The sequence below is a fragment of the Sapajus apella genome, unplaced genomic scaffold (assembly GCF_009761245.1).
Source record: "Sapajus apella isolate SASKATOON/1434 unplaced genomic scaffold, GSC_monkey_1.0 scaffold67, whole genome shotgun sequence".
Lineage (NCBI taxonomy): Eukaryota > Metazoa > Chordata > Mammalia > Primates > Cebidae > Sapajus > Sapajus apella.
In genome coordinates, this window is record NW_022437007.1 from 1,302,763 (window position 1) to 1,321,368 (window position 18,606).

Sequence of the window (18,606 nt, forward strand, 5' to 3'; positions counted from 1 at the left end):
CAGCTGGCCTCCTGTTTGTTTTTCCCATTTGAATGCACTGTACAATGTAATCATCTGAAATAAACATCCATTACAAAGAATGCTTCATTTCAAAGAACATATTATTCTGCTCATCCAGCCAATTGTTATTTTTTCCTTCCCGGCCCCATTTCAATCTTACACCTTTTAAAGGGATGAACAAATTACCAAGCTCTCATAATGTACCAACTAGCAAATTAAAACAATATATTTTTGCTGAATAGGGCCATGCATTTAAAAGACATTAATTCATTTTATCCTCAATTACAGTGTTTTCTTTTTAAATTGACCCTTCCAGCTTTAAAATTGTTAAAGGACATACTCTTTTCCACACAACAAAATTATAGTATTTCCTAAATAGAAATCCATGTTTTACAAAGAAAGAAGAAGATACAACTTTCATTTGATATGTTTTTTGACTCTGGCGTCCAAAGAAAGAGTTTCAAGTCTTCTATAAAACTTTGGCCTGAGTTCATTTATTTTGTTACAGTGTAGAATTGGCACTTCCACAGAGGAGAGTGGAGCCCTTTCTTTTTTGTTCACTATGATGTGATTGTCACGTCTGTCTCTACTGCCATCAGAATAGGATTTACCAAGGTCAGTTCAACTTGATTCAACTATTACCAAGTTCAGTTCAACTCACTTCTACTGTTACCATGCTCCACTCAGTCACACAATTCTTTATTAGCTACCTGCTATACACAAGACACTAGGAAGATTTCCAAAATTAGTATGACTGTGGCCTTTTTAATCTTGGTGTGGTACTGAAGCACAAAAGAAGATTAACTATAAAACATTGTGGCAGTTTGGAAATTGTTAGACAGTATTACAGATGATAAAATAAATGCTACAGCAAGATTAATACCATAAGAGAAGTTAAAAAGGGCTCGTGGAGTTAAAGAAAAATGGGTGTATACAAAGCTAAGGACAATAACTGGACCTTGAGGGAAATTCCAAGACTACGCTTTTACTGTTTTCTCCATAGAGTAAAGGCATAAATATAGAAGTATGGATATGTTTGGGAATAGAAAATGAGCTAGGTTTTGTTGGAACACTGGGATTTAAAAGAATGGCTGAAGTTAATACCAGAAAAGTAGATGGGATCCCGACTATAGAGGCTCTAAAATCCCAAACTGGTCTTTTTGTATTTAATTTGTTAGATAACGAGAAACCACTGACGCCTTTTGACAAAGGAAAGGAAATGACTGGAGCTGTAACTTCAGAGAATAAATCTCAAAGCTCTGAGATGTTAAGTACAGATAAAAAAGGAGAAAAGTTGAAGACAATGAGAATTGTGGGATTAATGATTTCCTGTTTCTCAACAAGTAACTGCATTGAATTGAAAGAAGGGCCAGGTTCTAGAACTTGATCTGTTTGCAGTGAGACTGAGGCTGAACCCTAGACCTGAAACCAAGGCACTCAAGTGATGGGGAATGCATAAAGCCACGAGAGCACAGCATGTAGTCCAGGCCACTAGGTGGGGTGACAACAGTCAACCAATTTATCTTCCAAATGTGCAGCATAAGCCCTGCCCCGTGGACCTGAGAATCTAATCTCACCCTAATCCTCCAGTGTCTGAGTTTATTTGCTCACAGAAGCAGGGGATGAGAACTTTTACAGGTAGTTTATTTGGGAAGTGTTTTCTAGGCAGCAGCAGTGAGACAGAAGAAGCAGTGAGACAGTGAAGGAGAAGCCAACAAAAAGGTATAATACAGTGGTACTGATGTGGCAACAAGGCTTGACTGAGCAGAAAGAAAGTCTCCAGGAATTGACCACTTGAAGGAATGGGTGTTGGTGCATTTATCCTTCAACTCCTGACCTTTCTTGGTTGAGGATTGCCTGGGAATAACACCTCTCCACTTGGGGGTACACTTGTACACAGGATTTCACGGAGTGTTCTCGGTTGATAGTTGGCTCAGCTGAACTTGCCATTCTCTTTCATAGACGTTTCCAAGGCAGTTAACCAAAAGCCTTGGAACTGGTAACAACTGCATAGCCTTATAATTATTATGGGCCTTCCTATACAAATTTGTGGGCTTCTGCATGCTTCCCCACCCACTTGCACCTCATCCAATCCAGTAATTGCGATGTTACAGCTCACTAGGCGTTATCACCACCCCATTCACCAACAGCATGGTATATCTGACCATGAGTGATCCAGCTCCTAAATTCTATCTCGTGGGTCTGCTTTCTGGCACTATTTCTGGTGCTGACTGCCTCTCCAGTTTGGGTTCTCCTCAAAGCACTGCTAGTGACAAGAATGTTGATGCAGATAGGGGATTTAGGAGGTCGCCTGGGGATTATAAATGAAAGGATAGGAAAAATGAGACAAGAATGGGAAAAATGTTAATTTAAGGATGTATTTTTGAGATGCTAATAAAATTAGTAATGAGTTTAGTAATTAGTTACTTCCATTGTAACTAATGAAGTTAGTTGACTCCAAAGGGACTCTTAAGAAATATCCAAAGTATCTCTCAGAATTTTCCACCTGAAAGTCAATGAAATGGATCTCTTAACCACAAGCTCTCAGAACCCGTTATTACTAAAGATTGTCCCAGAGGTGTTAACGCCCTCTAGGAGCCCTTTAGGCTTGTGCAAGATAAGTAGATTCTAATGGAATCAGGAATGAAAAGTCGAGGCAAGTGGCACTCACACGATGTAGTACATTGTCACCATAACAGTAGTTGGCACTTACAAAGAACTTCACCAGTGCTGTAGCCAATGTGAGAAATGGACTAAGAAGGCGTGGCCCATGGTACCAGAGACAACTGCCTGAATCTGTTTCTCTAGCTGCCAGAATGCCTACATTTTACTAGGAAGCCTGAGTACTATAATGAGTTCTCACCTCCTTTGCATAATAGTCCCTAGTCATTACCCAAGGGATGGTCCTTGCTCTCAGAACTAGCCTTATCATCCCCTGATCCCAGTGCTGTGGTCTGTACTGCTGACAAAACTTCTCTTGGATCCTGTCTGTATTACTAGGAATGGATGGCAATTTCTGTTGAAAAATGGGAGGTGACATGGGCTGGTACTTCAAACCAGATTTTGTGCCTTGCCCTCCCTGATGACGGTCATTATTCCAACTCTGTTTCTAACTGTACGTTTCAACAGGAAATGTCTCCTGGTGGGCTTGGCCTCTGCACATCAGTGTAGCTGCACTTGCTGGCTTTCTAGGGCCTCTCAAGACAGACTAGATTCTGCATTATTAGTTGCATCTTCTCTATTTGACCCGCTAAAAGGGTCTAGCCTTGCTCTCAACCACTCCCCTAAGGGTGTGAATTGCCAAAGGAAGACTTGGCTTTCCCTATTTGAGAAGATGTTCAGTTCCTTCCAAATTCCGGTGGGTGTGCCAAAAGGAGCATTAGATGACTTGCCATGCCATTCTTTTCTACATTTAGCTGTCTGGCCTGACATTTAAAATTATAGACTCAGCATCAAGATAACTTTCTCCAACATCTAAATGTTTTAATCAGCCCACAGTGCAGATGTTTGCTACGTAGAGTTACTTAGGAGTCTTACATGACCCTCAGTGGGTAGTGTGGTAAATTTTGCACAATATAAGGAAGAAAAGCATGTGATTTTCTAAAAGTGATCTCAGTCTTTTCTTACTGAAATCCTATTACTGTGGATGTGGGAAATGTTTGATTTTTTTTTTTTTTTCAAAAGGTCTGCTTCTACCAGTTTAGAAGTTAATCACATTCAGCTTTTCAGAATTTCTTCCCATTCCCCTTCCATTTTCTGATATACTGGAGCAGGGACTTCTGTTTAGAGTTCTGCCCTCCAAGATTTTTCCAGAACTGTTGCGAGGGTGCTCCTGGCTGGCAGACCTAGTGGCCAACTGTCTTGTGATAGTCAAGCCAGGCCCTGGCCTTCCAACCCATTTCACCTGTCACTGACAATGCCAAGTGTCTTGGCTGAGTAGTGTTTTCTGTGGCTTTCTGTTACAAAGGCACATTAACTTTAACTCTGGTGACCCATGGTTACTTCCCCAAGTAAGTAATCTCAGCTGCTTTTTATACAACCCAGGAAGGCACAAGAAGATATCTGGATTTCCTAACCCCATATCAAGGTGCAGGGTGGGGAGGGGGGCCCTGCCTCAGTCACTGCTACCCTTAAACACAGGTGCCACATTAAGCACTACCCACACTAGCTCAGAAGCTAGCCTGAAAGCTACATAGTCATCCCAGGAAGAGAAGAACAAGGGCCATGCTCTTCGTTTTCCCCCGGGAATATCCTGGTGAGTCATCCTCACACCCTTCTCTACCCCCACACCCTCTTCTTAAACCACATTCAACCCAGCGTGGATAAATGGAGAATAAAGGCAGTGGAATTTCACCCTTTGTTCTTCTCTTCCTGTCCTGCTCTTCAACAGCAAGTGGTAGTAAACAGAGGGCAAGTCTTCCCGTACGCTGCAAATTTTCCTTCAGTCATACCTTCTGTCTCCTTTCTCTATACAGCATAGTAAAGTTATGGCCAGAACTCCAAGATCTCTTATAGATATATAAAGCAAAAATTGGGAATTTAGAAAACACAGTTTTCTTTTTTTAAAAAAAAAATCAAGCTTTCACAAATACTCTCTCACTGAAATCTCAGGAAAAAAATCTAATACAAAATTCTAAGTAGCATAGGGTGTCCTTTAACCTAAACCAGTGGTTCCTAACTGTGGATGGTTGTTACAGTCACTGGAGCAGATTTTAAGGACACTAACACCCAGGTCCTGTGCCGCAGGTCCATTCCTCAGAGATTCTAGAATAAAATCTTGGCAAAGGTATTTTTTAAAGACTTCCCAGCAACTCTGATTTTTAGCCAGGATTGAGAAGTACTGGTCTAAGACTGTTGTATGTCTTCCTTATGAACAGGAGAATACCATGGATTTCATGTGTGGGGAGAAAAAACGACTTTATCTGCTTGTCAAGATTGAGCGTCTTCATTTTACACAGGGCTTTTGGCTATATACAATTCCCCTTCTGTGAACTGCCTGCCTGTTTGCTCATTTTTCTGTAAAATTGATCAACTTTTTCTTTTTTTGAGATGGAGACTTGCACTGTCACCCAGGCTGGAGTGTAATGGTGTGATCTTGGCTCACTGCAGCCTCCACCTCCTGGGTTCACGCAATTCTGCCTCAGCCTCCCGAATAGCTGTGATTACAGGCACACACCACCACACCCAGCTAATTTTTGTATTTTTAGTATAGATGGGGTTTCACTATGTTGGCCAGATTGGTCTCGAACCCCTGACCTCGTGATTCTCCCACCTCAGCCTCCCAAAGTGCTGGGATAATAGGCATGAGTCACAGCACCTAGCCGCAACTTTTCTTTCTTGATCTGTAAAAGATCTCCAAATACCAGAGAAATTAGCTATTTGGCTATCACATATGTAATAAAATATGGCATTATTTATGAATTCTAGTTTTGTCCGAAATGATTTTGGTATATGAGCATATATGTTTTCTTTTTATAAAATAGAAGCTTTTATTTTTTTTAATCTTATTTATGTCTGTTTTCCGATATTACATTTTTATTTTATATCATCATATGAAAAGGACTTTTCCACAATGTTATAAACATTAAACATAAATTATGTTTTTTTCTCATACTTCGATGAGTTTTCTTTTTACTATATTTAAATCTTTTAGTTGCCTAAACTTAAGCAGTAAATTCAGGTTTACATTTTTCCAAATGACTAGTCATTTTTTCAACACCATTTTTTAAATAACCTACATTTTCCTACTGACTAGAAATGCAACTTTGCCTATACTGAGAAACAGAAAGATAGGTATAGACAGATAGATTCCTAGCCTCTCTCTTCTATCCTAATAAACTATCTTTCCCTGTGCCACGTGCACAGTCTGTTAATTTCTTGAGTCATACTACATTTAGATGTCTGGTAAAATACCCTGATTTCTGGATCCTACTGAGTTTTATTAAATAATTTTCCTGGCTCTTTACCCCCATGTCACTATTTCTGTTGACGTTTCAAATGATTTTTATCATATTTTAAAATAAAAACAACCTGTTAGGATTCGATTGCTCAAACTATCCCTTTTCTCCATCCTCACTGCATCCTGCTTGTATAGAATCATAACTCTGCTCTTTGCTTTCAGCCAGTCCTGAATCTGCCAATTCTCAGCTGCCTAAGTGAGCTTTCTAGTGCCCAGATTTGATCAGTTCTATTTGCTGCTGAATACTTGCAATAACTTTTCATTCTTTTGAATATGCAATCCAACATGTCAACGTAACATTCAAAACCTTCACCTACTTTTTCATCTTCACTACGTAACACTTCTTACTTCACTCAACACCTTTCTCCCAGTCACTACAAAACCTTCTGTAGTTCCCATACCAAGACGTGTTCTCTCTACTCTGTGTTTTACACATCCTTGTCCTTGTTGAGACTGCCATCCCCCACTTGACTCACACTCACCTTGTGCTGTACAGGTGTCTCCTTCTCTGGGAAGCTGACATTAAGTCCCTGTTCTACGCTACATTAGTGGTCCTTTCTTCATCAGAACCCCGTGATTGGGCACTATCAGGATATACCACACTGTATTAAAATTGCCAGTTCATTTAAATCTGTCCACTAAACCAGAAGCCCGTTTGGGATGCCATCAGTTTCTTTATTTCAGAGTATACTATAGTATCTATTGTGTAATAAACCTTTAATTTTTGTTTGCTAAGCGAATGAATCAAAAGTGAAACAAGCTAGAATTCATTATATTTTAACTGTGTTCCACCACAAGAGGCAGCTGGTTAACTAAGTCCCAGTCTTAATTTTGATGCTATTTTAGTTGAGTGCAGATAGTTTGGCTAGGAAGTGATCCCATAAAGGACAGCAATGCATGTGAAAAGTAAGACAGAGAAAGGGAAATGTTAAAACACGATTGAGATGAGGGAAATTAGGCCTCCATCCGGCTTGAGGCCTTTGAGAGACTCTGGAAGTTACCTCAGAATGTCCCAGAACCGCCCTTCTGAAGAGTGAGGAGGCTAGAACATCCATCCACTGACTCTAGTCCAAGAGTTGTCCCCAGGTGTATTAACTATGCCACACTTCCGGTCGTGCCTGTGTGCAGCCAAGCAAAAGTGTGTGGAACTATAAAAGACCTAGAGCAGAGAAGCAGATAGGCACACGCATTGATGTGGGAAGCAGTCAGCATTCAGGTGAACTCAGAACAGGGCTGAGGATACAGGCACAGCATCTGCTACGGTAGTCCACCAGCAAACGGAGCATGTACAAATGAATATCGGATATGACCTATTTGAATATTTTTTGGCAACAAGGAATGTTTTCTATTCCCTTCAAAACACTTAAGGGCTATAGATATAAATGCTATCTGATTCAGTGTCATGGTGGACAGAAACACTCTTCAAAGGAAAGCTGTGTGTTTTGAATATGCTGTGTTACTATTCAGTGATACATCATTTTCCCATTGTAAAACATACATTTGTTCAGACCTGTGGATTTATGAAATTTGTTTTATTACTCTAATGTCTATTGTGACATCTTTGCATAGCTTCATAGCCATAGGTATCCATTATGATGCTCATCATCCTGTGGTTCACATACATAATAACATCATCGGTGATTTCAGGACACTTAGGCTGCGTTAATTTCATTCAAAGAGGGCAAGTAGCAGACTTCACAGATGATCTGTACCCAGTGCCTGCTATATATACAGTTCTTTATTAGACTCTATGGCCATGCATAGAATAATGAATGTATAATTTAACAATGTTATATACTGCTTAGAGAACAGATGTTCTTAGGTTTTTTTAAAAAATTAGCTAAATATCTGTTCAAAGGATGCAGAGATTAAGTTAATCTTTAAAAAAAACTTGAAAGAAGTGAGTTTTTAAAAGTTCTTATTTTTAGTTCATGTGTAATAATTTACATATTTAGGAATACAGAGTGATATTTCATTATATGTATACAATTTGTAGTGATCAAATCAGGATAATTATAAATCCATCACCTCAAACATCTATTATTTTTGTGTGGGAAACATTCAATATCTCTTCTAGCTTTTTGAAACTATGCAATAAACTATTGTTAATTATATTCACTCTATGGTGTTATAAACCACTAAAACGTCTTCCTCTTGTCTGGCTGTAATTTTTTATCTGTAACCTAACTTTTCCTTGTCTCTGCCCTCGATCATTGCCAGTCTCCAAAAACCACAATTCTAATTTCTACTTCCATGAGACAAATTTTTTAACTCCCACATATAAGTGAGAAAATGCAATAGTTACCTCTGTGCCTGACTTATTTTATTTAACCTGCTGTCTCCCAGGCTTATCTATGTCGCTGCAAATGACATGATTTCGTTTCTTTTCTATGGGTAAACAGAATTCTATTGTGCATATATATCACATTTTATTTATTCATTCATCTGTTGATGAACATTTAGATTGAGTCATTATTGTTAATAATGCTACAATAATCATAGGGGTTCAATCTCTTTCATGAACCGATTTCCTCTTCTTTGAATAAATTCCCAGTATATTGGGATTGCTGGATCATATGGTGGTGCTATTTTTAGATTTTTAAGCAATTTTCCTGCTGTTTTCCATAGTGGCTATACTAAATTACATTTCTACCAGTAGTATATAGGAGTTTCCATTTTTTTTCATCCTCACAAATTCTGGTGAATTTTACAAGGCTCTCACTATGTTGCCCAGGCTAGCTTCAAACACCTGGGATCCAGCAAGCCTACACCACATACTCCTAAGTAGCTGGGACTACAGGCACATACCTCCATGCTCATTTTTTGTATTTTTGATAATAGATATCCTAAGGAGAGTGAGATGATATCTCACTGTGGCTTTGATTTGTAATTCCGTAATTATAGTGATATTGAACACTGTCATATATGTGTTGGCCATGTGTATCTCTTGTTTTGAGAACTATCTATTCAAATCATTTTCCCATTTTACAATCAGATTATTATTATTGCTGTTAAGCTGTTTGGGTTCCTTACATATTCTGTATATTAGTCCCTCGTTGGATGTAGAGTTTGCAAACATTTTCTCCCATTCGACAAGCTGTCTCTTCACTATGTTGATTGTTTTCTTTGTTGGGCAGAGGAAATAATCCTTTGCACAAGCAAGAAGAAAACTTTGCTTTTTAGTTTGATGTAGTCTCATTTGTCATTTTGCTTTTTGTTGCCTGTGCCTTTGAAGCCTTACCCATAAAATCTTTTCTAGATCAATGTACTGAAGCAATTTCTCCATGTTTTCTAATAGTCTTTTAGTTTTGGGTCTGCATTTAAGTCGTTAATTCATTTTAGTTGATTTTTATATGTGGTAACAGGCAGAAGTCTAGTTTCATTCTTCTACACATGGATATCCAATTCACTAAGCATCATTTACTAAAGAGGTTGTACTTTTTCCAGTGTACGTTCTGGACATTTTTGTTGAAAATCAGTTGGCTTTAAATATATGGATTAATTTCCGAATTCCCCGTTGTGTTTCATGGGTCTGTGTGCCTGTTTTTACACCAATGCCATGCTCTTTTGATTACTATGAAGTTGTAGTACATTTTGAAGTTAAGTAGCGTGATGCCTCTAGCTTAGTTCTTTTTGCTCAATATTGCTTTGGTTATTTGGGCTATTTTGTGGCTCTGTGTGAATTTTGGGATTGTTTTTTCTTTCTTCAAATAATTTCCTTGATATTTTGGTAACGTTTGCATTGAAACTGTAGATTGCTTTGGATAGTGTAATCATTTCAACAATATTAATTCTTCCATTCCATGAACACAGAACCTTTTCATTTTTTTTTTTTGATTCCTCTTCAATTTCTTTCATTACTGTTTTATGGTTTTCATTTTAGAGATCTTTCACCTTCTTAGTTAAATTTATCTTCAACTGGGTTTCTTTTTGTTTGTCATTAAATGGGATTTCATTTTTGATTTATTTCTCATTTACTTTGTTTCACCAAGGTTTGGAAACACTATTGCTTTTTCTATGTTGATTTGTATCCTGCAAACTTACTGAATCTCTGTATCAGTTCCAAGAGTTTTTGGGCGGAGTCTTTAGGTCTCTTAACAAATGGTTTCTTCTACCTGGAATATTTTTAATCTTTCGTTTGTTTGTTTGTTTGTTTGTTTGTTTGTTTTTGAGACAGAGTTTTGCTCTTGTTGCCCAGGCTGGTGTGCAGTGGCACAATCTTAGCTCACCACAACCTCTGCCTCCTGGGTTCAAACGATTCTTCTGCCTCAAACCTCCTGAGTAGCTGGAATTACAGGCATGGGCTACCACACCTGGCTAATTTTTTTGTATTTTTAATAGAGACGGGTTTCTCCATGTTGGTCAGCCTGATCTCAAACTCCTGACCTCAGGTGATTCACCCACCTCAGCCTCCCAAAGTGCTGGGATTAGAGGTGTGAACCACCGCACCCGGCCTTTTAATCTTTTTTTAATAATTCCTATTTGCTTTTTAAGATTAGCTGGATCACTACCTCCATATTAATTTTATATAATTAGTGTCATAGGGGTGCCCCCTACCTCCTGGGACCTAACCTGCTGTAAAATGGCACCATTTTGAGAGCAGAGCTACTACTAGAATGCATCCTGACCTGGGACCCAACAGACTGCATCTTCATTTCCCTGAGGCTTTGTCATCTTATATTTCTAGAGGTTAGGAACCAAATAAATCAACTGAGCTAAAATCAACATGTTAGTAGGGCTGAATTCCTTCTGGAAACTCTAGAACTCATTTTCTAGCCTTTTTAAGCTTCCCCATGCCACCTTCCTCAGGATCTGCCTTTTTTCACCTTGAAAGCCATCAACGTAACATCTTCCCTCCTTTCTTACCTCTATTCATATTCTTCATCTTCTCTCTCTGACCTTAACTCTACTGCCGCCCTCTCATAAGAATCCTTGTGATTACATTGGGTTTATCAGTATAATTCACATAAATCTCCTCAACTCAAGATAGTTAACTTATTCACATCTGTAAAGTCCCTTTTGCCATAAAAGATTAGGATGTGGAGATCTTTGGGGGAACATTATTTATCCTGCTATACACTCTTTTCAAATATGATCTTGAGTTAGAATTTGTTCCTCTTCCTCTGCATTTCAGAATCGTCATTATATATCTTTAATATAAGAAATTTTAGAATGACTTTGAAATTTGGGGCAATCTTTCTACCTTTACTGTTATTTTCTTGGTGACAAAATTGTGCATTTCATCTATGCAGTCAAACATGCCTGAATCTGGACCCAAGATTTCCTTGGTTTCATCCAGTGTAAATGCAGACAAGTTGTACTGGTGGCAGATATGAGAACAGATAGTGGAGCCAGGTACCTGGTCCAGATCTCATCTTACCACCTATTAGTGAGAAGCAGCTCCAATTTCTCAGTTTCCTCAACCACAGCTTGTACATAATTGTAGTATTTACTACATAGATTTATTGTATTAATAAATGAATATATGGAAATGGCTTAGATCAGTGATAAGCATATATTATTCACTCAAATCTGTTACTTATTATTACTTTCCACTTGTGAGATTAATGTAGGATTAAAGAGACAGTAGATAAAGCTGCAGCAAAATGCCTAGAACATAGAAAACTGTCCCTACATTCTGGTTTTTAATTTATCATCATAATCTCTATTAAGCAGAACAGGCTAAAGTCAAATAGAGTGAAGAACATATTGTGTTTGTAAGGTAGGACTTTAGTGAAATGCACTCAACTTTGTGCTAATAATCTGATGTTTCCAGCTTTCTTATTCTCAGACAATACAGTTATAGGGTTAAAAGATATGAAAGGTCAGTAGTGTTATAAGGATGTATATTATTAGTTTACTAATGAAATTTTAATAGCAATTACTTCCAACTTTTAAATATTGCAAAGTATTTTCAAATATCTTATCCCACGGGGCCTTGATGTTAGCTCCAGGAAGTATCTAGCAGCCCAGTGGCTACTTGATTAGACTTCTCAGACTATTATTATCCTTGCCACATTATAGCGCTTTAGTCCTGATATCATAGAATCTCCAAGTATTATTTATTTGTTTCCAAAGCAAATTGAGCTATTCCACTCAAATGATTACAGTAAATAGAATAGAAACTTGTGGAATCATCTTCCTCTCTCGTAAGTGAAGAAACAGCAAAACAGTACATTTCAGCTGCTCCAGGTTCCTCAAATAAGTTTTACTTTTGCAAAACGAACCTCTAACTTCCTACATTCTCTGTTCTGCATTGTGAGCAACATGACCAGCAGCCACGTTTGTTGTAATTTTTTAAATATGTGGAAAAAAAGCAAGATATCAACCATGTATTACCTTAATCAAGATGCCAAATTATCTAACTTGTTTCTCCAGGCAAGCAGCCCAACCACAGGGACAGCTCCCAGGAGCCAGTCAAGGTTGTCTGTGTGTCCATCTACTCAGGACATCTGCAGGTAAGTGCTGAACAAATTATCTTATTCAATATTCTTTGGATCAGTATTTTATATTCTTGCTTTTTATTCTGAGACTGTGTGGCTCTTGCTTCTGCTTTACATCATCCATAGGCAATTTATATTAGCTGTTTTTTTTTCATTTGGTTCATTTTCTTCAATTGACCTTTATTTATCTACTTCTGGTCCATACTATCATTTTCATCATTCTCTCTCTCTCTGTTTTTCCATGGCTTTCCTCTCCATTCCCATTTCCCATCCTTTGCCTACTGCGCTGTCTAGATCTGCCATCTTGCATGACATGTCAGAAGAGTCATTTGAGTATTGCACCCCTGTCATGGTGCTGAGCCCTGCTAGGAAGGAGTCTGGTAAGAAACCAGTAAAACAAAGACCTAGGAGGAGGAGAAAGGCCTCTGAGAGACATGAGCATGCTGCAGAAGAACAAGTAAGAGGGAGAAGAAATGACTTTCACCTCCAAATCTCAAGCCCCAGGTGGAGGGAGCTTTACACAGATTCTTCAGATTCATCTTCCTCAGATGAGAGTCATTGGATTCAGGCAAAAAGAAGAGCCCAGGTTAAATTCAGATTGTCAAGGAGAAGGAGGAGAAATAATAACAAGCTGTGTGAAAACGTAGCTGGGTCTTCCACCCCTAATGGAATTGAGCTTGTTGATTTGGGACCCAAAGGTAAAGAACAACATGAGCTGATCGAATGTGAGAGTTGCTCTTTAAATCTCCGCAGAGGAAAAGGTACAAGGTACCATGAATGCAACACTTCTCTGACTCAAGGATCCTCCGAAATTAAGAGCTCCTCAAGAAGTCGTGAGAAGAGCAAAGGTAGATATCACCACAGAGATCCTCAGCTCTTGCAAAGCCTTAGGAAAAATGAAATAATAAAGAAGAAATTTTCAGAAACAGATTCCAGCACTGAAATACTGGCCGTTACAGAAGGTGGCAAGGACATGAATGATGCAGGGCTCCATGTGAATAACCCTGTTCAGAAGCCTCCTGCCACCTATGACGATGGGTCTGATAATTTAGAAGTATGCAGGTCAGTTACCATAGAGAAAGGCTTGATGTCATCAAAATATAGTTCTTGTTGCTATGAGTTAGGTGTGTGTTTGACACCTACCCTCAAAACTTAACATTTATTTACAGTATTCTTTTTCTAATTGGATATAACATGATAAAAGGAGAAAAGGTGGGTATGAAAATAACAATGCAGATATAAACATGGGTTCGAAAGCTGTTACCAAGTACAATTAGATATTCCCTTCCGTTTCATTGCATAATGATTTATCCTGGGAAAGGGGCTGACTCAGTTGAGTCTTGCACTCATTCTAGTTAGGATAATAATAGTGGGGGAATTAAGAGTGAGACTGTGTGAAACGTTAGACTTTTCAATGCAAATCGGATGAACTGCTGGCATCCTGACAGATATTCAAGGCTTGCATTCTTTAAGGGCAGCTTTTTGTATCAGAAAATAATCTTCTCTGCAGTTGGCTTTAATTTGTTCTCCAATTGTCTGACTCAGCAGGGTAACTGAAGACTCAAAGGACATAGAAACAGGTCAGGGACATATCAGTGGGGTTGCAAGAGCCTTTAGGGAAGAGGACCACATTACCTTTACTGATAAACATATACTGAAAGGTTTCAACATGGGATATTTTTAGCCATGAGACAGCTTTCTTGCTCTTTTCAGCCCAACAGCATATATTTTCAAAATAACCTTATGTAAAAAGAATTATGGGAATATCCATGCTAGTGTGCGTAAACGAGGCAATTGCAAACAAAACAATATATTTTCACATTTTCATATTACACCCAATCATTTAAGCTGTTTACATTCTGTATAAGAGCAAATGAAGATTTTCACTATGCAATATTTGGTATGTTTTGGTTTGTTTTTATAAAAACAGAAGTTACTTTATAAAATATGTATACATATTAGTGTGAATTGCATGACCCAAAGAAGGGTGCTCATGTCCATTCAGGGCAGGAGTGAGAAGAAGAATTAAACTCTGCCTGTGAATAATATAAGAATGGCTTGTTTCTCTGAAAGTTTTATAGGATAGCCATTCATAAAATCCCCTTTTACTTTTGTGTTCAAACATCTATTATGCATTGGGCTTTATTCTAGGCAAAATGTTATAGTGCATAAGATTTCTGTAGTCTCTGGCATCTTACAGCTTATAATCTATTGTAGAACACAGACCAAAAACAAATTAATTCACAGTTGATATATAATTATAATCATGAAAAGAACTATGAAAGCACATAGCAAGGAAACTTAACCTATTTTGTGGGAGATGAGATAAAAACTAAGTAAGTGACAAGCAGGCTAAGGCTCAAAGGATGACAGGATCTGATCAGGAGAGAAGCAGGAAAGACCGTCCAGGCAGAGGCAGCCACTGGCAGGAAGCAGGAGGAGGGAGTGAGTTTGGTAATCCAGGAAATATAAAGCTTGCTATTGTAGCTGGGATGTGGTGAGTAGGGTGGTTGTTTGGTAGAGAGAAGGATGGAGAAGTGGCGAGGGATAGACTGCACAGGGCCGTGTGAAGCATGCTACGGGACTTAAGGGGGATTTACAAAGAAACTGTCACCATTTAATTTATATATAAATATAAATTTCTTATAATCTTTTGATTATGATTTATGTGTATCTTTTCTGAGAAGTTACGGGATGGACCAAACCACTCTTTCTAGTCTGAATGGAGAATTTCCCACTTGCCACCATCTGTTGTCATTCCCCAAATCTAGCTTCCAGCATAATCTAATGAAAGACCGTCAGAGAAGCTAGTTGTAGGCTTAATGGTAATTGGAGAGAAAAATAATGCTTGCAGTTAAAGTCATAGTGGCTGGTTCTCCTAACTTAAAAGCACTATTCTTGAGAAACATTTTCAAAGACTGGATATTTAGCTTCAACTGCTACTAATGAAAGTGAGATAGATGAGCCTATAGGTATTATTTCCTGCTAGAGATTACCATCAAAATACTAAGCAAATGCTGCAGGCAGCATGTTATACTAGAGGCTGAGGATACAAAGTCACAAAAGACTTGATTCTTCTCTTAAGTGGCTTATGATCTAAGTGGCAGAGATTGAACACATACCCAGAAAAAAAAAAAAAAGTCCGTAAGACAGTACAGGATGAATGTAAGAAGAAGAATACTTCAGGATTGGAAAAAAGAAAATTTGCCGAGACCTGGGATGATCTAGAAACCCTTTAAGAAGAGGAGGGACTGGAGCTGAGAAAAGCAGAATTTACATTAGAACTCAAGGCAGGGGAAATACCATTAGCACAACAGGGATTGGATACTGACACTTGTATTTACCAATTTTACATGAACTTACACGACTAGGTTGGAAGGTTTGCATAAACTGATAAGAAATAATTCTTTTAAAAAGACATTTTGAAGAAAACATACATATTCAGAACTGTTTATTCTGTAAATCCTTGTTTTCAAACTCCATCAATGGACCTCTTGAGTTCCAAAGAGGCTGCCTCCAAAGCTGAGGCAGGTCAAGGAGACTGTGCTTCCCTCAGCCCAGCTTCAGCCAGAATACCCTCACAATTATGTCTCTTATGTAGTGGGGCTCTACATAATATTCCTTTAAGAATAAAAAACGTTCAAGGGCAAAAAAAAATACAGAAAGGCCTTTTCTAAATAAAATAGGCTTAAGGAAGTCACATCTATAGTGCAGTCACCAATGTCTCTGATAAAGGAACCTAGATTTAGGAAATGGATGTACCTTGTGTGTTGTGTAAAATACTAGGATAATAATGGATAGGAAAGGAAAGAACAAATGGAAAATTAGCATTCCACCAGGTGAATAGAGACAATCTCAGAGTTTGGATTTGATGAGAGCATAAGATAGAGGAGTCAAGAATGACTCCAACTCTTGGAACTGCAGAAAACAATAAATGCTGATATTAATGAACGAAGGCAGAAGAGAACAGAGGCAAGTTAATTTAGGAAGGACACAGTGAGTTCAATTACAGGCAAGCTATTTGTGGTTTCAGTGACATTCCAGGGTCAGCTGTCCAGCAGAGAGTGAGACATGTTATTGAAATGCAGAAGAGCAGTCAGAGTTGGATGTGTACAATTTTTCACTAATCAGTGAACTACACACAGCCTGACACTAAACAATGGCATGTGTGCATTTTTTAACACAATGTATTAGCACAGGTTACTAAAGATATTAAACACTGAGAAATGTATTCAAGGCCAGGGAAGGCATAGAGATTTGGGAATTATTCTCAAGGAGGTAGCAGCAATGTTTGGAAAGTGAATTAAATCCAAACAAAATATTGGGGGTAGGAAAAAAAGATACCTTTGATCTCTAGAAATGGACAGAGCCTGAGCACCAGGGTCTTCCGTGTAGGCAGAACAATGACCCCTGAGACAAGCAGCAATTGCCTGTGAGCTTGCACTCTCAGACACGCATAGCAGGAGCAGTCTCAGCCACAACCACAGAAAGGAAGAAGCTCTTAAGCTTTCTTCCTTTTCTGTTCCTGGCATATGGTCCTCACATGCATGCTCTATTCTTTTTCCCTCCTTCATCACAGCCTTATTTAGAGAAACTATCTCTATCAGCCCATTATACCTCATAGGGAATTTAACTCAACATACTATTATATGCACAGTTATTTCCACAGTACAGTGGAAAAGTCTTTGCTTTAAAAATAAAAAGTAAAAAAGAATTGCATTTAATTAAAAAGGCAAACAAACATGAATCAGATCATGTTAGCCCATGATTGAAACTTTTTCATGGCTTATAAATTTCCTTCAGTGAAAGGTGCAAAATCTTTAATATTTACAAGTCCCTGTTGATGGCTCTATCAGATCTGCCTCTCTCACTCCACCACCCATCATTAACCATGACCTTCTCATGCTGGTCTGCTTTCCACTCCCTGGAAGTGTTCAGGCCCTACCCCTTTCAGGACCTAGAATGGCTTTACCTTACCTCTTCAACTCTTCTCCATACAAATTCCAATTCTTTCTCAGTTTAAATGCCATTTGTTTAGGAAATGGCTCCTGACCTGCTAACCAACACGCAGGTTCCCTGGAGTTACTTCCATAGGATAATTTTAATTGCTAAAATATAGGCATTATTGTGATTAACTGTGTCAAATTTGTTCACTGCAAAATCCGAAGTATCTGGAAAAATGCCTGGCAGCTAGCACACTCTCAACACATAGTTTTTGAATGTATAGCTTTAGGGAAAATGTACTTTTCTAAGGGAATAATTCTTAGGATGCAAAATTGTAGCACTATATGTTGGATTGCCTCACCTGCTACAGGACCAACATGTAAAGAATACTCTACACCAGCAGTTCTAAAACTTTAGTGAACGTCAGTGTCAACTGAAGGGTTTGTTAAAACGCAGATTCCTGGACCCACCCTTAGAGTTTCTGATGCCCTTACTCTGGGATTAGGTTCGTGAACTTGTATTTTAAAAATGTTCCCAGGTGACACTAAAGCTTCTGATGTAGAAACCACATTTTGAGAAATGCTATTCTACGCTACAAATCATTCCCACACTTTAGATAGGAAGAGAAAAGAGAAAAAAGAATCTAAATTTGAAAGGCCAAGTGTCTATAGTTTTTTTTTTTAATCATATTCCCTTGAATGCTGACACAAAGCATGACTATGTTACATTCCTGTATTTCACAGTTACACCAATACAGCATGGGGTGTGTCACCAAAACCATAGGCTGGCAAAGTCCCACCTCTACCAGGAACTCAAATGTGGTTTGGTTGTTACTTGCATTCAAATCCACTTCCTCATTTCAACTACCTCCATTTCTATCAGTGAGTCCACAGGTTTCCTGGATTTTCCATTTTTGACCTTATTCCTCCCATACTGTTGCATCCAATGTCCAGCAAAGTACTGTCATTTCTTCCTCCAGATATCGGCATCTGATCTGCCCTTTCGTTCTCAATCCCGGTGTTCTATTTCAGTCCTTTCCTGCGCTTTCCATCTCCACCACATCCACTCTTTAGCCCACTACTTGTTTTGTTAAAGACTTTTCTAATGAGATAAAAGCAACAGAAATCAATTCAAATGAGCTTAAACAAGAAAGGGGTATATTAACCACATGAATAGTAAAAGTATACAGATGGCTTCAGGAACTCCAGAAACAATGTGGTTCTCTTGCTCACTCTTCTTCTCTGTGAGGAGTCATTTCCT

General features: G+C 38.4%; 1 protein-coding gene across 12 annotated transcripts in view; it reads left to right on the forward strand.

Annotated features, from left to right (window-relative positions):
• MARCHF1 (membrane associated ring-CH-type finger 1) overlaps positions 1 to 18,606 on the forward strand; it is a 917,917-nt gene that overhangs the window by 817,981 nt on the left and 81,330 nt on the right. For 9 of the 12 annotated variants that reach the window (XM_032248639.1, XM_032248640.1, XM_032248643.1 and 6 more), the window contains 2 exons: positions 12,338 to 12,417; positions 12,697 to 13,464. In XM_032248639.1, coding sequence (XP_032104530.1) covers positions 12,338 to 12,417; positions 12,697 to 13,464 — 848 coding nt within the window. Of the gene's footprint in view, positions 1 to 11,960; positions 12,109 to 12,337; positions 12,418 to 12,696; positions 13,465 to 18,606 lie in introns of those variants that run through there. The other 3 variants (XM_032248650.1, XM_032248649.1, XM_032248648.1) reach the window with 2 other exon arrangements.